Source organism: Coloeus monedula (genome assembly GCF_965178545.1).
Source record: "Coloeus monedula genome assembly, chromosome: 4".
In the NCBI taxonomy this organism is placed as follows: Eukaryota; Metazoa; Chordata; class Aves; order Passeriformes; family Corvidae; genus Coloeus; species Coloeus monedula.
The window spans coordinates 2,016,346-2,040,940 of record NC_138784.1 but is presented as its reverse complement, the minus strand read 5'-3'; the positions used below and the strand labels follow the sequence as shown (position 1 = coordinate 2,040,940).

The following is a 24,595-nucleotide window of genomic DNA, read 5'->3' as shown; positions in this document are numbered from 1 at the left end:
CACCATAAATCACAACCTGCTCCACCCTTCATGACCCTATTTTTCCTCTAGGAACTTTAGTTACTCACATGCTCAAGAACATTCTCAGTGAAAAAAAAAATATATCCCTGGTGAAAAAATATATCTAAAAGATTATCCATGGAAGTATAATCTAACAGACGACATTAAAATCCAGTTTGGTGAAAAGAAGCAATGCTCACCTATCCATAGAAGAAGCCAAAGGGGTAGACTGAGCAGGCTGTGTTGCTGGAAGAGTCTCTGAAGAAGCAGTCTGTGAGACTCCCTGAGTACCCTATGGATAGAAACCTACAATCAAGAACTCCCCCAAAGATTACAGCTCCTCTTCAAGCAACCCAGTAGTCTTCAGTGTTTTCTCCCAAACCAGTTGTAAAGTTGAAAGCTCTGCCTTTTTAGAAGTTTAAACAGCTGGCATCTAGACAGCTTTAGTCTACAAAATATTCTAGAGCAAACTGCAGTGAAGCAAAATATCATCTGAGGAGGGGTGAGGAGAGGAAACCAGCCATCCTTTCTACTGCCACATGTCACTACAGTTTGCCATGCAGTTACAGTCTTACTAACAGAATGTGCAAAAGGCAAGCCAATGCAGAACACAGAGACAATTCAAATTGTCCCTGCAAGAACCACGCTGCAGGGAATAGGCATAATGACAGATTCTCAACGGCTACCAACTGCAGCTTGTCTTTGATATGGCAAAAATGTTCTACAGTACAAGCAAGAAGTGAAGTGTTTACTGCTTTTTGCCTGCAGGATGCACACTCACTTCCCAACAGAACAACCAGTGGCAACAAGGTCCCCACATTGGCATGACATTCTGCTGTAAGAAAAAGGTAATTTGAAATATTAACTTCCAACTGAAGACAAGCACAGAAGGGATTAGCTCCCCACAGAGACACACTGTTGCATGAGTCAAACATCCAAAATCTATTGTTACATTATATTCCACATATTTACCTCCACGACTGCCTGCTGCGAGGAGGCAGATGAGGCCTGTTGTGCTAAACTCACAGGAGGCTGGGGCACCTGAACCTGTCCTCCCAGGCTGCCCATGGAAACTAAAACGTTCTGTTCCCCATACGGCTGCACAACAGGAGCAAGGTAGGCTGACTGGGCCATTGCATCTGTGGGCATGGGAGGGGACAGCACAGCAGAAGGAATGCTGGCAGAGGCCACAGCAGAGGAAGGTGCAACGTTCGAGTCCCCTGGGTATTGCGGTGTCAGCCGAGATGGGAAGCCCTGTAACAGAAACGAGGGAATCAAGTCAGTGAATGTCAGAGCTAATTAGGAAACAAGACAGTAATAAAAAAATTATCAGTTCCAGGGGCATATCCCAAACTTCGGCAGTTGTTCAAGCACTCCCAAAATCTTCCCAAAGATGTGGAGCAAACTGCTCATGCAGCCAGCATGCAAGTCACCATGCTTGAACAAACAAATTCCCACTCATAGTCCCAAGTCTTAGGCAAAACAATCTTCATCTCCCAACTCTCACAGCTGCCTATATAGCCTAAGATTTTAAAGCCTGAGATTAGAAATGAGCTTGAAGCATTTTCAGGCTGAACAACTACGACTCAGATGTTACAAAACTGCTGCTGGTTCTTGAGATTAAATAGCAAGAACACTCTTGTGTTCTTCCTGTCCTGTTGTAATCAGCTGACCCAGAAACAAGGAACACTTCCATCATTACTCAGGTAGCCACTTTTACAGCGAGTGATCACACAAAGTCACTGAAGCAGTCTGTGCCCACCAGTCTAGCAGATCACAACCAGCATCAGGTACTTACGTCACATCCAAGATCCATGCTGCCTGACTGACCTCTACAAATTCCCTGTCCCACCCCTTCCCAGACCTGGAATGAAACACTGACGTTGTTGAATATGCTGCCATTGATTTTCTTTCCAACACACATCTCCCATTTTTAAAGTTACAATTTCTTATTCTCTTTTTCCTCAAGCTGATAGATCTCTTGAGTATACAGCTGTCCTCTCTCACACGGTGGTTGAACAAAGCCCTGCACTATGATTCTGTCATTTTAGACAAATTCCAGTGCCAAATATGAAAAATTCAAAACATATGGTTGTCCAAGGACTTTTTTCTTCTCTTCTCCTTAAAACAGTTCTTTACCGCGCAACAGAATTTCTCTTAGTGGCTTAATGGCTCTCATATGAGAAGTGAGCTAGCCAGGGCACAGGGCTCAGATCTGGTACCTTAGAGGAACGGGCAAAAACGTGGAGAAGAGGTCTGCTGGCTTGCAACAATACCTGGTAAAGAGCATCTCCAGCAGGAAGTGAAGCTTCAGCAGCTTGTCCAATGCTGACTGGCAATCCCACGGACTGGACAGCCGGCTGCAGGAGCTGCGGGAGAACCTGGCTGGGCAGCTGAGCCACCGGCTGCATCAGTGTGGGGAGCTGGCTAGGGACAGCCGTTGGTCCTACGGGAACAGCAGCTGCCGCGGCAGACGTGGCCAGCGTCAGCAGTGGCTGATTCATGCCAGCTGCCATCGAAATGGGCAGCGACTGGAAACCTGGCTGAGCCACTGTCACATGAGGAGCTGCTACAGGCAACTGAGACACTGGGAACTGGGGAACCACGGAAGTTGGCAATGCCTGTCCCATGGGTAGAAAATGAGAGCCAATGGGGACTGATGGGGCAACTGAAGGCTGAGGGAGAGAAGATGCTGCAACAGGTAATTGAGGCTCGCCTTGGATGATCGACACTGGTTGGGAAACAGGAAGCTGGGGAGGTAAAGAAAATAGAGATAGATTTTTTTTTTAAAGCAGGGTTGCGGAAAGCAGAGTTTTACACATTAGTCAAAGAAAGCATTATTCAAGTTACAGCACTCTGTTAAAGTGGCTGGGGAGCACAGTTGGCAGAGTGGCTGGGAAGCTAGCTGGAGTTCCAAACAGTCCTCACTTTGCAACACTTCCCTTGAAGAACTCAACAGGCTCTTGAAACAGACACCCACAGAGGGTGAAAGAGCAACATTCGAATACCCTGAAGCACTGATTTGTGCATAAACAGAAATCAAATTCCCCTCAACTCTGTCCCCAGACCCAAGCCTGCCTTCTTACAGCAAAGAAGTGCAAATCTTACAACAAATCTGTCAGCTTTGAGTATGGGGACTAAAGAAAAGGAGTATCAAAATCCACTGTGCCAGCATTCAGAGAATGGCAGGGAATATGTCAATTAAAGCCAGCAAACGATGCAACTGGAAAGGCAGTTTAGATGAACAAGCAACAAAACAATAATTTTAAAAACAAAATTGTGGCTCACACATTCAACAGAGATATGAGCCAAAATGAAGCAATATTCAATAACAGAAGCTTCTTGACCACGAAGTAAAGAAGAGCGAGTAAGAAGGATGACAGAATGAAGAAAGGAGTCCTATAGTTCACTGCCTAAGTAAGTGAGTATGTTTTACACATGTAATGGTGCAGAAGATAGAGAGTGTATGGGAAACAGAGAAATGAGAAGTTCCTGAGAATCCGTTCACAATACACCATTCATCAGTATGCCTCCTGATATTTTTGACACTTTAAAGATCTTTGTGCATGGAAGCGCTCTCCTTCCCTCTAATTACTCACGACTGCCACGTGTGAAAGGGTTTCAACGCATTTTCCAACAAAATTGGCAGTTGTAGTACACTAAGAATACTCTTGTTTGGATGAATGCTTTGGAACCATTAGAAAAGATGACAGAAGTGAAAGCAGCAGCATATTGAATTTACCAGCTGTAAAGAAGAAAAACAAAAACTTCTAGAAAGAATTTTGTTTACCTGTGTCCCAGCTGCTGCCTGAGGCATTGGCATGATCTGTGAAGTTTGAGTTTGAGAGACAGTTTGTGCAGGAGTGGTGCTGGCAGAAACTGAGGGCTGCTGCAGCTGGTATTGTCCAGGCTGTTGGGAAGAGGCTGGCTGCTGTGCACTCTGTAGCAGGAAAAAGAGGCAGAAGCTCTATTTCCCCCCCCAACAGAGATTTTTTTAAAGCATATCCTACTTAAATTCTGCTTTTTACTCTCTCCTAAATGGTATCAGTGGTTCTTCAGAATATGCCAAGTCAGTCAAGCTTTAGGAATTACTTATTAGCATTACTAATACAATTCCATTATTGGCACCAAATCTTGCAACAGAATTCTTTCACCTATGAAACCAAGAATGAAGATTCTAAAAAGGAAGGCAGTTAAGAGAAGAGAATGTTGCAGATCACATTTCCAGTCAGAAGAAATCATGAGAATGAAGTCTGACTGTCTAGACAGTCTAATTTACAAATCCTGACATGTCTCCCCTTGAACAGGAACACCACTGCAAGCTCAGGTGGAAGCTGGGGAAGACAGCCATGGGAAAACAAGTATTAACATGATTTTTAAAATATATTTCAGAAAGTCAGTGTGTATGTATAGCAAGCTAGACTGGGTGAGAACCAGAGGATTCCTTTGCTGCAAAACTGTGGGTCAAATGGTGACAGAGGTAGTCAGTTGCTCTTCAAAGAGTCATCAAAATTCTATGCTGGGAGTACTTCAGTCCTGAGCTGAGGAACTATGATCTTACCTGCTGAGTGTGCTGAGTAGGCTGGGATGGCACCGATGCATTGCTTGAGGCTGGCTGGCCTTGCACCTGTGTCTGGAGGAAAAAAAAAAAAAAAAGAGAATCAGCTGAGAAAAACCCAATGGTTTCTGCTGCAGGCAGTTAAAATCATTTCTGCCTGGAATGATCTGGTTGGAATAGGTTTCTAGCTTGTCCTTTTGGACAAGCAGTCCTTCTGGCCAAATTCCATTACAACAACCAGAACAAAGCAGAGTGATCTGGAGGAGATCTGAACTTCATTTTAAGTCTTCCAAAATAACCAATACAGAAAGACTGCAACCCACATGCCCCTCAACATGAGACAGATCAGCCTACCAGCTTCTTCTTCCACTGGTGATGCTTTAAGGGCAGGATGCCTTGGTATGGTAACTGGAAATAGATGCATTAAGTTTTACCTTTACACGTGTTCTAAACACAGCCAGGTGGGGCAATAAAAGGAGGCTACATGGACATAAAACTATCCATAAGAAAAACAGGCACAAAGATACACAGAATTCTACTTCAAATACAAAGTACCCAGTACACGAAGATGTCATGAGTTTCCTTTGAGAGGCATGTCAAAACACAGGCTGATAATCATTTCCAGAGTCACTGCCATTCAAAGGCTACCCAGAATTGGATATGGAAAAATATGGGGGTTCACATTCTAGCTAAGACAGAATTTTTGAGTAAGCAACGAAAAAAATGGATGAGTGGCATACAAATGAATGTGGAAGATGCAGAGGAAAATGGAATGGACTTCCAGTATTATTTTTGTGGCTGACATTTTTTTATCAGATCCCAGGATCCGTATTATTGTTTTTGTGACAACTGCATTTCTTTATCAGCTCCTGGGAGAGAACTAGACAAAGACCTCCAGACGAGTTCCCTGAGCATGCACCACTTGGGTGAACTGCCTTTGTAAGAAGCATATCTGGTGCATATGTATCGTATCAGAAATATCTAAGTCCTTAATGCTGTGATCATTCAGCTTGCAGAAGTTCATTAGGAACAAGTCTGTTAAAATTACATACTTTTCTAATTACAGAAACTTTGGGGAAAGCAGACTGCCAATGAAGAGAGCCATTTTTTTCTTTGCTGTTTTAGAAGCTTGAGGCCCTTGCTGGCTAGGATCTAAACATGTGCTACATCCCACTGCTGTAACATCTGTTCACATTGACTCAGTTTGGGTTTCAAATTCTAATCTTCTAATGAATTACATAAAAGATCCCAGAACTTACAGTCTGCCAAAAACATGACCTCTTTTTTTTGTTTTCCAGATGTATTCTATATCCATCAGAATTCCCCTCCTGAGTTTAACAAAGGTTTATGGAGGAAAAAAACTCCACGTAGTTTTCGAAGTTCTAGAGTAGGAGATTCATTCTACAAATTCTACAGTACAGCAACTGCTATCTATTAGACTGGTGATTAAAGCTCTTCCAGCTCTACTAAAACACCTTTATTATCCCTTACAGAAAGCCTTAAATACTTAGTTCTTGATCTTAACACAGAAAGCAAAACGATTCTCCTTCACACAAATCCCGAAGTTGCTAATACTCCAGCAGTAACTAAAATGTCAAAGCCCCTAATTCCAAGGACAAAAGAGGTAAGAGAGAAGCCTACTTAAAGTAAATCCTCTCTTTTCACAGGAAGTTATGAGACTTCAGACTACGAGTGCAGACGCAATGTATATAGACACACACCTCACAGTCACAGCGTACAGAAAGGTGACCATTGCAAATGCAAATACCACATATGCTGATAAAACACACATCTCCAAACTAAGCTTCAGGCCTCACGTTTTGCTATTTAAAAGGACACCACATAAGGCTTATAAGGTGGCAATACCAATTAGCAACAGTTGTTTGTGCCATTAATTAACTACTCATCCTGTTTAGCTTCTTCAAATACTTCTTCAACAAATACATTTCCAAATCCATGTACATGCACATAACATATGCTCCTTCCATTCCTCTCTTCCCACTTTCTTTCCCCAAGTCTAGAAAAAGCTCTTGCATTTTGAACAGTCACCAAAATAACCTTGTTGTCTAATGGAACATTATTTGTATGAAAGTTCAACTTCAAATAACAAATTAAAATGGCTAAAGAGCAGCAACAGAAACACAAAGCAAGTTTTACTATCACTGCTGATTCTAACTGTGGAGAAGATACATTTCATTAAAACCACTGTTTAAAAGCCAATTTGGTACTCCAGCTACCTCTCAACAAAAGAACAGCTAGTCCCAGGAGGAACACTGACCATTCTTTACTTTTAAGACAAAAGCCCTACCAATATTTCAGCCAAATCTGAACACAGACCAAACGGTTGCTAATGCCTCATTATCTCATAGCAACCTGGTTAAGTTAAAGAAATCCTAGTATAGACTTGGTGGAAAGACACCCCCATGACTGCTAATTCTTAGAACCACATGGAGCAGGTCTAAAAGCAAGGTTTCCCTTTTAGTGCCAGGTATGACTTATAAAAAGCAGTGAAATTCTGGAAGGGTTTGCTCCTGTAACCTGAGGATAGGATGCAGGTGGTCCTGATGAAAGCGAGGTGGACAAGGCCTGCTGAGTTGAGGCTCCCTGCGGGAAGCAGATGAAGAGCTGCGACTCTTGCAACACCTTCTGAGGCAGCTGAACAATGGGCAATGAGAAGTCTGAACCAAAAGCAGAAGATGACCCCCCTGTAGGGGGAGGAGACTGGAAATCACCAGTGTCAGAGGAAGTCAGCTGTGAGGAATCACTGGAGTATTCTGGGCTTCCTTCTGGCCAGCTGCGCCTGGCAGAGCCCCCTCTGGGACCCGCTAACCCAGCACCAAGATAGTTACACTGCTCCTCTGTCACAGGCTGAAGCCGACCATGCGACCCTATGCCTTGGGTGGACTCCTCTTGGCTGGTCTCCATAGAGCCCCGGCGACTTCTGTAGACCCGCGGGGGTAAAGCTGCCCCTTCTGCTGCAGCAGAGCTCTGTGTGTGCACATGGAACTCAAAGACACAGCTCGCTCTGCCATCGCCGCTGTGAGAGAGCACAGCCGGGGCAGAGTGCGGAACAAATACCTGGTGGATCGTCATCTGAGCTGGGTCTGCACTCAGAGGAGCTGAAACACTGGATAATGGAGAAAGGGGACCCATCCCAGAATCCAGCCTCATGTTCTGAACGTGTCTTGCCAGGTATGTCTGCCCCGATTGAAAGTCGAACACAGAGCTTTGTGGAGGACCACCTTGCCCATGGTTTGACTCAGAGACCTGCTTCAAATGCTGTTCAGTCGCGTGAGCGTTATAAGCTACTTGATCATACTGCTCCGATACCTGTGATGGATAGTGCATGCCCACCAAATACACAGCTTCTGGATGCATTCTGTAGCGAGCATCCTCTGGAGGTGTTGGTCCAGATCTATAGTCACTGTGGACAGGAGCTTGCTCAAACACGGGATTAACTTGCACATGCAGAGGCTCTCCAGCGACTCTCTGAGCTGCTGTGCCTAGCATAACAAATGCCTCTGGAGTCCAATTGGTGGGACTACCACCAGGTGGAACTAAACTCTGGCCAGTCTTCAGCAATGGCTGGAAGTGGCAAGTTTGAGCTTCCAAAAATGAAGTGCTCTTGCGCCGCTGAGCAATTGCCACCTTCGGCGGGCAGACAGGTGGTGGTGAGAAAGACACCGGCCGTTCATGAACGGTTGGGAAAAATATCTGTGAATCTGGGAACGGTGGTGTTCCCCCACGAGGATGCTGAGGCTGTATTGACATGAACAAGACAGGTAATTCATACATTAAAAGTGAAAGCACATCAACATGCACAATTCACTAGGCAGTTCTGTGAAGTAACTTTATAGAATTCATACTCAGTTCATGGTCAAAAACATACAGTACTTAGGAAATTTAGGTGAGTTGTAAATATCCATTAAATACATCCATGGCAGGCATAGCTGCAAATGGGAACATTTGCTGGTGTTAGAGCTGCTTTTCCAGTTCAATTGCAATAGTTCACAAGAATAAACCAACTCTGCTCCTGACAATGGAACAAGACTTACTGTCATGGCCTATCCATTGTGATCAGTGCTTGAAATGCAATCAAACCCCTGCAGTCACTGCCATATGTGGAATATGAAATTCAGAACTTGAGAGCAGCAACAATGCAGAGCCTCTAATTCACACTTAGAAGATTACATTAGATCTTAGTGTTTTCCAATACAAAAACCACAGTGCTAGTGTCCTGTATGCTAGTCAAAAAGCTAAAAAGAAACCTTTTGTAAGACAAAATGGACCCATTCCAGCACAGATGTAAAAAAACCCCTTACGATAAAACTGAAGAACCTTTGGGTTCTGCCCAAATTGATCATCTCTCTTGATCCATTTAATCACTTGTGGTCATACCTTTCCACATAGAAAATTAGCACTCATTGAAACTCTTGCCTGGACAATAAAACATTCACAGGTTTAGTAACAGCAGAGTCCTCAGGCAATTCCACTCCATCTGACGTACTAGTTCAGATGAGGCTCATCTTATTTAAGAGCTGTAGGGAATATTTCACTGAAGAGAGCTCTATGTAAGAATATCAAACAATTTAGTAATCTTGACTCTGTTCTTCGCTGCCGGCAGTATGCCCAGAGACAATATATTCTCTTCCCTAATGGAAAAAAAATTGTAGGAGTCAATAGTAGTCAGTAGTAAGTATACCACAGTAGCCAGCAGTAAATATCCCATCCAAGGCAAATGGCATTTCTGACTTTTTGAAGTCGCTGTTTCCACATTGTTTACTTTCTCCCCAGCCTCTTTTGCCCGGAAAAGCAGCAGCAAATTTCCATATTGACCGATGCTAATGAGAAGGCCCTACAGGTGAAGTACCTGTCCTATGTTCTAAACCTGGTTCTACTTACTTCATTTACACAAAAATGCTTCTCAAAACTTATTTTGTGTAAACTGAAGCACAAAATTGAAAAGCAACTACCTCCTCTATTGCACATTATCTTTGCATCTGACTTTCTAAGAAAACATGAAACTATGGCTTCTTCCCATTAAGAAGCAGTTGAAGTGGCATTTCTGATAAGAATTTACAGAAAAAGCCTCAGAAGTATTCATACTCTAAATGTCTAATATCACTACCACAGCTAGCCAATGCTTTAAGAATAACCAGCCATAGCAATCAGGCTTTAAAAGCTGGTTGTTTTGTGCAGGGCTTAATTAACACTCAGTGTTTACTTAGCAGTTGAAAAAGAAAAGTCTTCTGACTTTGGGTAATAAGAACTAGTCTTTCCTTTAACTTCTGTGGTACAACTGGGTAATTTACATTTATACTATCCTAAAAGAAAAAAGCAGTCAGCCACTGTTTGATAATGTTTCATAGAATAATGAATAAATATGATAATGCTTCATAGAAATAAATAAAAATAACAAAATCAACATTACAGAGACAGTGTAAGGAACTGACTCTTCAATTTCTCATTTAAAAAATGCCCAGAGCCCAGGATGTATTTAATGATAACTTATCTTACTGTGCCAGGAGGCAAATGGCAACACATACAGGACTGACAGAGAGGGAGGGCAGGCTGGAGCGTCGATGCTTGCGTGGAGAGGCAGAGTGCATGGGCAGGACACTTTCCAGGGCTTTAGAAAGCTTTTCTGCAAAGGTTTCTTCAGGGACAGTCCGAAGGTAGAAAGGAGAAAGAGGTGCAGACAGCGCTGGTGGTGGGGTGCAAGGAGCACTGAGAGGGATGCAGGACATACAGGGAAGAGCAGGAAGGTGGGGGACACAAACTGACATGCTACGACCACGTTGAAGCTAAAGGAGGAAAACAAAAGTTAAGAATTGAACACTTCAAAAAAAAAAAAAAAAAAAAAACAGCAAAAACTATAATGAGGTAGAAGTGAAGACACACAATGAGAGACCCAATATTGACTCATGTGTGGTACCACAAGATATGAGAATGCTGAATGAATGCCAACACACACTGGGAACAGGCTGTGTGCACCTCTGAGGACCCAAGTTCGCCTTGGGTTACTGAGCAGTGTGGAAAGCTCCCTAGTACCCTTATGAGAAACGTGGAAGGCAGATCCGACAGAGAATGTTTTCTCTGGGGCCACAGACACAGCCCATACTGTGTGTACTCAAAGCATCTGGTAGTCTGACAGATAAAAACTTGGATACTAATGAGCTTTCAATCATTCATTAGTTTTTAGAGTGAATGTGTGTTTACCGGTATCACCTCACCCAGCTCCTCTACCGGGGCAGTCCCTCTGCCTGAATTACACGAGCTAAATGTATGCAGCTGGCTCTTTATTAACTAAAACATTACCATAAAAATTTAAACCTTACACCCTCTGCAACATGAATTGTGGAAAAAGGTCAGTTTAGTGTGTGGAAAATTCTGTAAAATTAGTCTTAGACAAGCATCTTCCAGATGCTGGGCCAATAAAAGCATCTGGATTTTGTAATCTTGCCACAATCCAGAAGGCCACAGGTCAAAAACCAATCAAATCAGAAGAAACAGAATAAAGTTTTGAGGTGGGAGTTGTTATTGCCTTTTTTTTTTTGGTGTTGTATTGTGTTTTGCTGCGGGTTTTTTTGGTTTTTAAGTACGGTAACATGGTATTTTTAAAGAGGCAGTATATGCTTCTTAGGGATGTAATCCACAATATCTTAAACTAACTAAAATCAAATACAGACCTCCAGAGAGAAAACATCAAGATAACAGCGGAGATCTGACTTTCAAGATTGCTATTGTGAGAAATCTTGCTAGACTTATTAAAAATTTGGGAGAGAGGTAGAAAAGAACTCAAATGGTTAACTAAATATATCTTCATCTATTCCAAGGTGGGAGTAGTTATACATCGTTCCTGACTCTAATTTATCTAAATAGTTCAGAGCATCTCCACTGATGGAGACTACAGTACTTATCTGTCTCTGCTGGGTATTAAAAAAAACCCTCCCAAACAATAATTCTATGCTGCAATTTAGGTTTATCATTCCTTATTCTATCTAACAACAATGTTGTAATCTGATTTAGCCTGCTCCTATTTCATAGCAGCCTTTTACAGCTTTCTCTCTACTCAAGCTTATCTTTTATAGACTCAATTATTTCAGTCTTCCCACAAAAAACCACATTTTTTGCCTTTCTCATGGGGTTTTTTTAACACTCTCCTCTGGATTTTCTCCCAAGCCACCCCCCAATTCACTCAACCAAGGTGTCCAGGATAGACTTACCAATAGCAGAACTAACACTTCATATAATGGGATGTTTGCCTTTTTCATGACAGCATGATGTTTTTGACCATGTCCAGCTTGTGGTCCAATGTGATCCTAGACTATATTTTAAATTTATTTTGCAAAATGGCTGCCTAGCCAGTGGTTACTCATTATGTACTTAGTTTAAGCATGAACCTTGTTCTTGTCCTGATCAAACTGCATTCTATGATTCTTTTTAAGGCCATTTCTTCAGTTGTCAATACAATTTTGACCTGTCAGCCCCTTCCCAACAAAGGGTTAGTAGTTCCTGTAGTTCTGTCAGCCTCCTGGTACCGCTGGTGTCATCATACAGCATGAGTACGTTTTTGCAGCAAACTAAGCAGCTTAGCTGTTCCTCTATCATATGCTTGTTCTCCCTCCTCCTCTCAAAAGATCATGGTCTCTCAACCTGGAAGCCAGCCATCCCAAGAGAGTGACGTGGCTTCTGGTCCACTATGTGCCCACACACCAAAATATGGCTTATCCAGAAGAGCAGCTTATTTAGACGGATTAAGAACTCATTATCAAGGACTAACAGTACCACACACCTCAGGTTAAGTGTCTTTGAAAAAGATGGAGATGCTTTGATCATGAGTGATACCAGCCTGTTTGCCAAAATCCTAGTGATTCTGTAATGAGGCCTACAACCACAGATACCAGAAGAAGTGAGGACCCTCAATCTTAAGGGTCACATCTTCTCCTTTATGGTATTACTACATTATACCATAATGTCTGCCTCAATCTTGGATTTTTATTTGTGTAAAGAACAAGCGACAAGGGAACCACTGAAGACAATATAAAAGTAGCAGAAGTTCTACTCCAGAGTTAGAATAGATTTCTGCATACTCTCTTACTCAGATCTAAAAACATACCAAGGAAAAAACATACCAAAATAAAAGGGCAACACAAATGAACGTAGTAGGAAAAGTATTTGTGCCCAGTGCAGACGTTCCAGGGAAAAGGAATACGCATGATGAGCAAATCAACACAAGCTAGAAATAAAACTGGGAACAAGGATGTGGGGTCTTTTCAGTCTGGAGTTCTCACATGCAACATTCTGTAGCAGTTAAAAAAGTCTTACCTGCAAAATCTGTAATCAAAGCCTCACAGAACACACACAGCAATTTCATACAGTGGCTTCAATTATTCTAATCCCTTCTTCAAACTAAACCAGCAGCTTGATGCCTGGTGACTTTATATAAACACACACACCACCTTCCCAAGCGAGATTAAATGCTTATTTTCATGAGATAGTCTCTGAGACTAGATAGTTCTGAGATGTTACTTCCATCCACAAAAACAGCTAACCCATCATTCTGCTTAATTGCAGCCAAGATTAAATAAAAGCTTTAAACACAAAATGCTCTTGCACTTTTCCCTCCCTCTCTAAAATCAGTCACCTTGCAAAAAAAGCCCCTGAACTCCTCCCATGCAGAATGTGTATCCTGTGCAAAACAAAGCACACGTGGAAGATGGTGGGGCAGACTTTCCTCTCACCTCTCAACAGACATAGCAAATCAAGTAACCCCATGCACCTGCAGTGCTGTAAGGTCTGGCTTACCGCTGCAGGTGGCTGATATCCTCCATGCTGCTGGGACTGCACTTGGCCAACTGAAGCTGTGTATCCCTGGACTCCAGTGCTTGAGACTGACTGGTCGTGCTGGGAACCATAGGACACAGTCTGCTGACTGCTCACAGATTCAGTGTACACGGATGACCCCTGGCCACTGTCAACTGTTCCATCAGCTGGAAAAGTTAAGGAGAAAAATCTGCATTTCAGGAACTGTGGTCAGGATTCAATATTTGAAAGATCCTAGAACTGATATTAAATATTAAATTGATTTTTGCGCCATATCATGGGGACCTGTACTAGCATCTTACCTCTTGTAATATTTAAGCTGATTTTGAAAACTTTTTTTCCTCCTCAGTACAGTAATTTATTATCATTACACCTTCCCCTAAAACCCTGAAAAAAACTAGTCATTTCAAGGAGTTCTTTGGGAAGGTATTTACTAATAAACTGCATTTCCTGCAAAAGGCTAGACTAGAAATAGAAACCTAAATTCCATATTGTTATGAATGATCTTTCAAGGTTTATTAATCATTATTTTTATTTCATTTTACACAGACATTTAAAACAGGCATGTTGTGCTGGCTGGCAGGTGCACCATGTAGGCATAGTAGCAAACTAGGCATAACAGTCAATTTAAAATCCCTGTTATCTAAAGAGCAGACAGTAATTTGCTTTTTAACTTCATCATTCTAATATGGAAGTTGTCATCTTCCATCATTATTCACATACTGATTCAAATGCTGGGATGGCAGAAGAGGAAAAGACAGGATTATTAATGCATCTTTTCATGTACAGTATGTAAAAAAGAAAATTAAGACTTTTCAGAAAGCAAATTATGAGCTGAACTACTTGTAGATTAATCTCATTTCCACTTTAAACGAAGTTAACAAGGATTCAAGTAAGTGGTTTTAATAGGTTGATCTGCACTGGTGCAAGAACATACAGCCTTCTGCAGGGCCAGAATATGCTGTCCCTATAGGAGGGCAGCAAAACCAAGGGCACGGGGTCATGCTTTAGGTGCCTCAGTTCACCTGGTACCTTGAAACAAAGAGAAATCATTTTGTGCTGATTTGGACTGTGCACTGTGCCAAGCCTTGGCTCAGCTAGGCCACAGGAATGTATCTCATGTTGCTGTGCTTTCTAGTGGCCTATTGTTCTTCAGCAGACAGTAATGGCAGACAGCATCATCTCGAGATATTTACTGCTATACCCACCAAAAGTATAAGACTGATGGGAGGAAGCATGTAAGTGCAAGAGTTCCTAAATAAACCAGCTGAGGCACTTACAAAGAACAGATATACTGGGTTGCTGGAACTGCAGCTGTTGGTGTTGATCAGCTTCCGGCTCTTCGGGCTCCACTTGCGTAGAAACCGATGCTGAAGCAGTGGGGACAGAAGTAGTACCAGTGACAGACTGGGGATGCTTTGACCCTGCATGGGAAGCACTTGATGGCTGCTGTTGCTCCAGCTGCTGCTTCTGACTACCTTCTTCCTGAAGTATGTTCTCCTGTTCTTCTTGCACCGACTGGCGCTGCTCTCGCTTGCGCTTAATCAAAGATACCCTGTCCTTGATAGCCTTCGCCATTGTCTTGTGATCCCCTTCACAGACATAGCCAGACTCCACCTGAAGGAGGATACATTCACAGAATTCACACTGCCACAGACAGCCACTGTCCGAGTGCTACAACAAAAGCTACCACTTTCTGGCACTAACTGCTCGTCTACACACTTCTGAACCTGTGCATTTCTAGGCAGTAACAGCAAAAGCAGAGTCTGACACGCCCCATTTCACTGTCAGAGAACAGCACTACTTCCAGAGCTTTGTAGGGCCACCAGCACTTACCATTTCCTGTGCTACATCCTCTGGGACATCTCTTTCCAAATCAAATGAAAACTCTATTGCCTCATTATCTTTATATTTGCCCTTGAGTTTTTTGATGTCTTCAATTCGCAGCCAGAGTTTAATGGCAATTTTTTCTCCATCGTCTTCCTCTGCAAGTTCTACCCGTACTCCAGTCTCCTCTTGGAAGAAAGCGTGATTCAAAAGGTCCTTAATAGCATATCTAGCATATTGGGAAAGAATGTAGAAAGCACATTCAGTTATCAGGCTTTCATAAAATATTAAGGAATAACCTTCCCAGATGATCCCCTGATTTATTCTCTAAGTTTTACTCTGTTGTGAGCCACCTCATGTGCATTCTGTTTGGCACAATTAGAAGCTTTGTCCTGAAGGTACAAAAGAGTTTTACGTTCATACAAGTACATCATTAACAACAGTAGTTAACAGCCTAAACTAAATGGCAAGAAATAAGTGATGTGCAGCCACAAAATTAACTTCAAAAAAGAAAAAAAATACTAAATTGTTTAAAAGCAAGAAAAAGAACCGAAACTAAAAATACACAGCAACACCATCAGATGTAAAACTTCGAGAGTTAGTAAAAGGGGATGAATAAACATCCATGAACAAAACTAGTTCTGAACAGAATAGAGGGCAGCTAGTGGGTGGACAAAAGCTGAAGCAGTCTGAAATCAGACATTCAGTAAGTAACAAACATGTAAAAGCAGAAAACAAAACAAATCCCACAAATAAGCCATCAGAGCAGTTATAGATTTCCTGTAATGGTGTAAGTTAACCACTTGAAGTAGCAATCGTATTGCAGAAAACACGGATAAAAATGAGCAGCGAGAATTTAAAACTTAGAGTCCTCAAAATAATCAATTATACCAACAGAATCAAAGGGACAAAAAATCCCAGAGGATTACAGAACAACCAACTAACCATTCCAAATACTTGGAAACCTGGAAGGATTGCCCTCCACTATTTTGTTGTCTAGGCCAAAGTTTGAATAAAAGCAATAGAATTTCTGAATAAACGGACGTGGATGGTTACTATGGCATTTGCACTCTTCCTAACACTGTTAATTCTCTAAAACAATCACTGAACAGGAATCTACCGAAGAACAGAAGCTGCAGAATACTGGCTTCCCAACTTCCCTGAGAACAAATACCCCAGGAAGTAACTGGATTTGGTATCATTGCAGATAAAGGACTCAGACAGCAATTAACACCTGTATCTGCAAAGCAAGCACTTACCTTTCACCTTTGTTTTGACGAATGCATCCCTCAATAATCTCCTTCACTTCAGGGATTGCTACTTTATCAAAGCTGGCTGGCTTGACACCCTGAAACACACAAGTAACAACTGAGAAACTGCAAGACCCATTTTAAGTTAAGTTTTTAATGTGGTTACAGACCACCTATTTTTACTCTCTAGACAACTGACCTAAATAACTAGTGCAAATTAAGGTGAAGTCTGACCCCAGTACTACTGTTCATTTGTTTGTTAGTGACTCTTGCCAATGTCCCACACACACCCCTTCCCCAGCTACATTTCTGTAACAGAAGGCAGTGGCACTTGGGTCCTCAAGTTATGATAGGAGAACTCTTTAGTTTCCATGGAAGTTGTGCTGGCTAGCGGGAAGTACACAGACTGGACTGAGAATGGAAGGAAATGGTTCCTATGTAACACTAATGCAGGAAACCACGGATTAATTTAGCAGTCTCCAAAGCATTCTGTTGCTTCCCAGAAGGTTTCCAACCTGCCATTATATGAAGTAATTTTTTAACAGGAAAAACCTTAGCCCAGGATGATCTGACTGGATCATTAATAACTTGTCCAATGTGAAAAAAAACCTAAAAAACCAAAACCTTCCTGTATCTTAGCTCTCCCCCAAAGACCTACTATACCCAAACCACACTCCTGCATCACTGCTGTTGTGAGTTCGGGGAAATGAGCTTAGCAATACAGGCCTGTACAAAAGCCCTTCCACAATACACAGCAACCCTTTTTCCAATACACCCTAAAGCCACAGGGGGAAAGCAAAACAAAATCTAAATAAAATCAGCCACCCAAATCAGTAAAACAAACATGCCATGAGATATGACCATCTGGGAATTCTGCAAAATATTTCAGGCTGAGAGCCAAGCTTCATCACTTAATCATGGCCAAAAGCTGTATTTTGGGGCCAATTAATTGTCCACAACAACAAAATCTGGCACTCAATTTTACTTGATTCAGCCTTTAGTTTCAAACTCTGTATTTACGACAGCAGAATGAGAGAAGATGAAGACATGCTGTCCAAATGTTTGAGCAGAGCTGGTGTTTTCAAGCTGAACAATCCTGAAATTATACACCTGATACATCTGACCCTGTCACTGGTAAATGACAACTAAAAACAAAGTGAAAACCATAGCTCTGAAGTACAGAAATAAATGAAGTAGCAGTAGCAGCATTGTGATTCATGCCCTAAACAGAAACTACTTCTCCCAATATCTTACAAAATACTGGTGAAATCAAGGCATGATCCTTCCTTCCCTATTCCTCTATTGTGAGTAGGAAACAAGTCTTGAATCAGAAATGTTTGAGTCTGAACCCCAGTCTTTGCAACTACCGACCTCGTACTCAGTTCTTAAAAGAAAAAAAAAATAAAACCAACACAAAAACCCCACACCACAGAAAGGAAACAATTTATTTGATAAAAACTAGTATGCTCTTATAACAGGAAGGTTATCCGTTTATTTCGTCTAAAATTTGCCCTTGTGAAACTCTAGCAATTGTCATTCACAGAAAAATGCAGACTATCCTGTGACTAGAATAAGCACTGAAACACAGGCTGTCAGTGAACATTAGCTGAATGCTTTTAGAAGCTTTGCTGACTACTATGACTTAAGAAAATCAATGCCTCAGGCGATAAAACATCAGACTGTAACGAGGCCTTATCATAAACCTCCAGCTCCCAAGCAGGACACAGAGATCTCCACTCTAAAGGGATTTATAAAACCCTGCTCAGATAGTTGACTTGTCAAAGATGCCCACCTTTCCTTATGACCATGTTTGAAATGGTCCCAGAAGTTTGGGTTCATATATGGAGTACAGATATTTCTATATTTAATTAAATGCTCTCCTGTATAACATACATATATAACCTATGCAATAACTGTTGAACTGCTTATTGCATATATTCCTATCTACATTTGCCCAAGTTTAACACATGTGAGTCTCCTAAATAGCTCAAGCCTCAGACATAGCAGCCTGCATTGACATTCATTGACACTGTGGCAGCAGAAGGATGATGTCAGATCTGTGACAATCTCATTTCAGAAAACTAAAAGCTAACACGAGGAAGACAACTGGTACAGCAAAATATCAGCATAATGAAGCCAAGATATGATTTTTCTTGTTAATTATTGTACCACATGCTCTGTTCTTGCACTGAGCCTGAAAAGCTAAGGCTACGGATAGATTTTAAAATCAGTAATTCAGTCTGCTACTCTGCGTTTCCCACTCCTGAAAGAAATTAAATACTTGTCCAAAATCTTCATGCCCTTTCATGAGGACCATTTTACAAAACCCATGTCATGAATTCCTAACCACGAGTTCAGTTAAAAAGTCAAGCTCCTGCCAGCCTCCTCCAGCAGAGCTTCCATGTTCCAAACTGCTCCTCAGAAAATCTGGAAGAACATCACATTAGGGCCTAAAACCAACACAGGATTCCATGTTCAAGCAGCTCCCCACTTTTCAGTTTGCTCCACAGTCCATGAGAAGGGCTGCTTAAGCCTCCTCTCCAGCTCTGGACAAGCACTTCCCAGATACTGAAGCTCATCAACTTTTCAAACCCCTTTTTTTCCCCTCCTCCAAGCACTAATGGAAATGTTGAACTATTTTATACAACATGACAAGGGGTACTAGAAATTATTAAAAATCAATGAATCAGTGAACCCTTTTCTACCTAGAGCTGCCTACACACCTTAATCTGCCATCATACAGAAACCCAGGGGAGGCCAGGCCCTGAAATTCACATAACCTTGATGTGTCCTTAAGAGAGCATGAGCTGGGCAGCCAAGCATGCCTTCAGCAGTTTCTGAACCCAAAGGCACTCAAGGAAATGTTAAGCCAGCCAGTGCTTCCTGGTTTTACCACACTTAAGATGGTCACATCCCTATGTGCCTCTCCTGGTCCCCAAGCTCCTTAGAAGAATCATGGGACAACTCCAATCTTAATCTTCTAGTCCTATGTCCCAGTGGCAGTTCATTAAGAATGAAACAGCCAAATCCCACTAGCATTACTTCCCAGTTTGCTAAAGAAGCAGCAGGAAGAGCTCTTGCAAAGGAAAAAAACCAAAAGGGTAGACAGGTATAACAGGCACACGTGAAAATCAACACTTTCTCAAGCTACCATCTAAAATTGCACAAACTAGCAGTGCTGCTGAAAGCAACAGCCTCCTTTTCTCCATTTCCCATTCCCACACCCGTGTAATTTCCTTTCTTTTGCCAGCAAACACATTTATACAGTTGCATAATGAACCACATCACAGCATGTATCAGACTTGAAACAAATCCAACCAAAAAAAGGCTGCAGCAGCTTCCAGTGAGCTGAAGTTCCCTACACTGCTGCACGAGCTCTCAGGCTTACAGAAGGACAGCCAGGGCAAAGAACTGCTTATTTTTAAAGAAGCAGCAACTGAAAATAAAGTCCAGTGAACACTTAGATTTTGAGAATACCTCTAAAATATGGGTATTTATGTAGGTAGCCACAGATACAAAACTAAAAACCTCACAGTTTGCATGCTAAGCATAAGAAAGATTTCTTTTTTCACTTAGCTTAGATGTGATAAAGTTTGATTTTATCAGGTTTTAACCAGGTGAAAAAAGTGTGTTCCAAAATTCAACATATACAGTTATTTGATGAACTAAAGGCAAGTCAGGTATTCTTAAAAACACTAAATTTCCTGGAAACTTTTAAACCCCAAAGTATAAGCTATCCAGAACTCTTCTTCACAATTTTTGCCTAGAAACACATTATTTTGCATTAGTTAGATCACCAGATTACTGAGTCAGTAGTTTAATATCTTGTTCTATCACAAGAGATACTGAAAATATCCTTCACTTCATTAGAGAAGGTACAATCAATGCTGTATAACTTCTACAACAAAGCAAAATGAAGGCAGATGAAGTGTAACATACCCTCACAGACATTCTAAATTTAAGAAAAAAATAGATTTGAAATTTAAGAAAAATTAGATTTGAAATAAACACACAGGTGGAAAACAGCAGAATCAATTACTGGTCCAGCATTGCTGGTCAGGATTTAAATTTACATTTTAAAAACTACAGGAGAAAAAGTAAAGTCACGTTTAAAAGCTAAAGACCCAAGCTATGCAAATGCAAAGCAGTTCAGCAGATTTGAAGAGAACTCTAATTCACCTCCAGAATACTTCCCTGTGGCTACGTGCACCTGACAGAGCTGAAATTCTTACTTACCTCTTTAGCACAATCCTTGTGAGAGCAGCAACAGTGGGAATTAACAATTACAAATATGGGACAGATCTCTCTTTTTGTGAAATCCATCAGGAAAAGAGAGGCACACACCCCACCGAGTTAGCAAGGTGCTATTTTCCAATGGGACGCCACCGGGCTGTGGACTTAACGCACAGCGGAAGGAAAGCAGACATCAAGGTTAGAAGGGAGCATTGTTTTCTCTTTGACACCTCTTGTTATTTTCCAAGTCCAGTACATGAGGCTGCAGAGATTTCAGCTCAATATCTGCTTTTGTCACTCTAATACTGAATAGAAAGAATCAATATAAGCAAGAGGTAAGCGTGCCCCTTTCTGCCTGCCCAGCCAGTTGCAAGAGGAGGAAGAAGTGACAGCAGAGGGATCCTTTACTTCCCACATGTCCCCGCCCTCCCACTTGGCTGCTCTGCCTATTCTCCACCCAGGTTTTCTGCAAGAGTTTAAGGCTGTGAGTGGGATCATTATCCAGTTCACTCCTGCTGCTGCTGAAGTACCACTCTGACCAGGGCAAACAGGTCAGTCAGTGTGTTGTTCAGATGCAAGGCTGCCCACAGCAGTGCTGTGCAGGGGAATGAAGGCAGCTGCTGCTTCTCCTCTCCTTTCCATGGAGTTACAGCAGGACACACACAGCTGACTGCAATTCAGCCCTAACAGAACACAGGTCAGCACTAAGACAATGTAATGCATTTTGCTACTAGTGGCAACATCATCTATTTTCCTTTTCCTTAGTGTAAGGGCACAGAGATTTGAAGGTGATTTTCAAACTGCTGGACAAAGTCAGAAAGCTGCATTGTTGCTTGGTTTACACCACGTGTGCACAAATAATCCAGAGTTATATTTTCTGGTACCTCTCTCTAGACTTCAGACCTCAACCTGAAGTTCGATTTTGTTTTTCTTCTGATATCTGTTCTTCTGATATCCAAGCAATCATTGTAAAACCCATTTATTAATACAATGAGCTGTCCGTAGCTTCAGGCTTTGGGGTTTTTTATTGTAAGGACATAATGAGCAATGCTATGAAAGATCACATACACCGCTTTAAAGATGAAGTTAGCAAACTAATTTTGACAAACTAGTGGTAACAAACTGTGATAAAATTCAATTTAGAATTATCAAGACCACTTTTCACCCCAAAATAACATACTCAGCTCCTCAAGTATATCACAATTATACCAGTAGTGTTTTTATAGTATACACCACCAGTGTTGCAAAAGCAACATTCTGCACACTTAATTAAGGCCACACTTTTCTGGGGGGCACAGCACGGCCTGCAAAAAACATTAAACATTTCAGCTTTCAACAAGCCGAGTCTACCTGTCCCAGTCTAGCCACAACTCTTGCTTGTGTCTTTTCAAAGATGCTATAGCTCTAGGACCCTGAAAAGAATTCTACAGTAACTTAATCTTCTCAAACAAAATGTTCTAACATTGCAGTCCAGAAACTAATAGCACCAGCAGCAAAGTCAAATCACACAAACAAAGCAATTAAAGTGTCCGTATTTCCTTTCTCTTAAGTTCTTCCCATTCTAGTTTGAGCCAGTCCCAGGCTGCCACAAACCATTAACTCAGGAATTTAGAGACTATGACTGCAGTGGAAAAAAAGATCCCACCTCTTTCCCCCAGTCTCAAAGAAGCCCTCAGGCAATGGTGTATATATATATAGCATTTAAATTGGCTTACCCCATGATCTCCTAAATTTCACTACCTGCAGTTACTCACCCAGCCCTCAAAACCTGCATGTTTAACCATTTCACCACCTCTAATGCTTCATCTTAATCTTGCTGCCTGTTCCAGGAACGATCTTTCAGATTTAGTTCTTTCCTTATTTCACACAGGATACACCTGAAACTATTTGATAATTCTCACCCCAGTTCAACTGAATACATACTATGAAAAGAAAGACTTCAGCTTAAGATTTATTCCGTCCAAGAGAGACATGATTTGCCTACAGAGGACTGATTTTCTTGTTCTGGTTAAAAAGCAAACTAAAGTTTTTTGTTTTGGTTTGGTTTTTTTTGTTTTTTTGGTTTTTTGGGGTTTTTTTTTGTATTAAACAGAAGTAAAAATTTAGCTTCACTGATGTCAGTATTTTCATAGCAATTAATTCTGGACAATTGATAAATCTGCCAAGAATTAAATTGGCAAATCCTGCAGAATAAGCTCTGTACCAGATCAGTATCCTGACAGAGTAAACAGCATTACTGCAATATAAGCAGTGGAAGCAGATGAAAGCTTTAGTGAGCCAGAGCCAGCTCATGAGGCACTGTTGAGACTGGGACAGGCCTCGCTGTCTTCTCTTCTGATCAAAAACGACCACACAATTTGAACCCAACACCTCTTGATGGATCTACCATCATCCACATCAAAATCTCCCATCTCAGCTATCTGAGAGCTCTAGGCCACTGCAACACCTTAACCAACTTGGCCTTCACCCTCTGCAGTGAAGGTGTGTAAGTTATTTAAGTCTCATGATCCTTAACTTTTTCCAAACAGCTAAGCATGTGCGCCTGGATTTCAGAATGACACTGTAAACACAATGGCAACGCTACAGAATTTATACAGGCCTGCTGGCTGCGACCTCACCTATCACAATCTAGAAATTCTTCCTCTTCAATTTGCCACCTAACCTTAAAAAAATTTTGAGGCATTAATAAAAAAAATCAGAGGTCAAACACAACAAAAAATTGCCAGATGTACAGGATTAAAGCTGTTATACACACAAGGCATATCTGTATTTTGATTGACACACTCAAACTAATTGCTTCTTCCTAAAGTTAAATTTGTATGAGAGAAGTTTTGGTGAAAAGAATAAAAGACTCCTCATTCCATCAGCAATCATTGCTCACTATCACCTTCACATATATATCCTACAACTGATCTCCAAGCCCAAAAGCTGGAGAATACTGACACTGCCTGCTCAACCAACTTCGCCGTCAGCGCCTCAATACAGCATTTTATCTACTAAAACCAGAGATTTTACAGCATTCAAAGCCTTACAAGACTGCAATAGTAGGCTACAGTTCTGTTGCTTTGCTCCCACATAGTTAAGTTTGAACAGGAACTAGTCATAACTCTTCCTAGAAATCACTGTCTGCAAGCCTTTCCAGCTCTCTCAAGTAAAAGGCAGTAACTAAAGCCAAAACCCACTGCATTTGCAATAATTCTGAAATGCTAGGCACTACTGCAGAATATACACTAGGCTCAGAGCTATCCTGCTGACAAGTGATCTAGCCCAGCACACAAGTTATTTTAAGTTTCTACTTTAGACATGAACGTCCACTGTTCTTCAGAACCACCAGGTAAATAACGTCTATTTCAGAAGTCCAAAGAATCTGAAGCTAAGAACATTGTTTCAGTTTAAGAAAAACTTTGATTCATTAATCACAACAGCTACTGTAATTGCAGCAATTCTAATGTATAGAAGAAATTAATCAAGCTCTAGGACAGGACATTTTGTAACCAGGACATTTTGTAACCAGGACACAGCTTCTTAGTGCATAGCTGGCAAACAATTAGCATAGTGGTGCATGTAACAGTGAAAAGGGCCTTGTTTAGAAACACACAGTAAGAGCACAGAGGTTCTTCTGAAACAACAGTGAAGCCTGAATGGACAAGTCGATCAGGTATTAACAGTTTTACTCCTGCACAAAAGCATAAAGGTAGGATCAGTTGCATCATACACAAATCTTGAACCTCACCCTTAGAAGCAGGGATGCTGCCTCTACAATGTGAACACCTTGAGCTAGCTCAATGACCCTTTGCTTTACTGGGACTTCAACTTGAAAATGGCTTTCAAAAAAAAACAAAACCAGACATGCCTAGACACACATTTCAGTTATATAAATTTAGAAATGCCACAGTGACAC

At 41.5% G+C, this 24,595-nt stretch overlaps 1 protein-coding gene across 7 annotated transcripts in view; it reads right to left on the bottom strand.

Annotated features, from left to right (window-relative positions):
- WNK1 (WNK lysine deficient protein kinase 1) overlaps positions 1-24,595 on the bottom strand; it is a 100,720-nt gene that overhangs the window by 28,573 nt on the left and 47,552 nt on the right. For 4 of the 7 annotated variants that reach the window (XM_082281083.1, XM_082281084.1, XM_082281087.1 and 1 more), the window contains exons 5-14: positions 16,471-16,559; positions 15,221-15,440; positions 14,665-15,001; positions 13,367-13,551; positions 4,562-4,633; positions 3,791-3,940; positions 2,277-2,750; positions 973-1,254; positions 782-835; positions 201-292 (exon numbers count right to left, since the gene is read on the bottom strand). In XM_082281083.1, coding sequence (XP_082137209.1) covers positions 201-292; positions 782-835; positions 973-1,254; positions 2,277-2,750; positions 3,791-3,940; positions 4,562-4,633; positions 13,367-13,551; positions 14,665-15,001; positions 15,221-15,440; positions 16,471-16,559 — 1,955 coding nt within the window. The remainder of the gene's footprint in view (positions 1-200; positions 293-781; positions 836-972; positions 1,255-2,276; positions 2,751-3,790; positions 3,941-4,561; positions 4,634-13,366; positions 13,552-14,664; positions 15,002-15,220; positions 15,441-16,470; positions 16,560-24,595) is intronic. The other 3 variants (XM_082281085.1, XM_082281088.1, XM_082281089.1) reach the window with 2 other exon arrangements.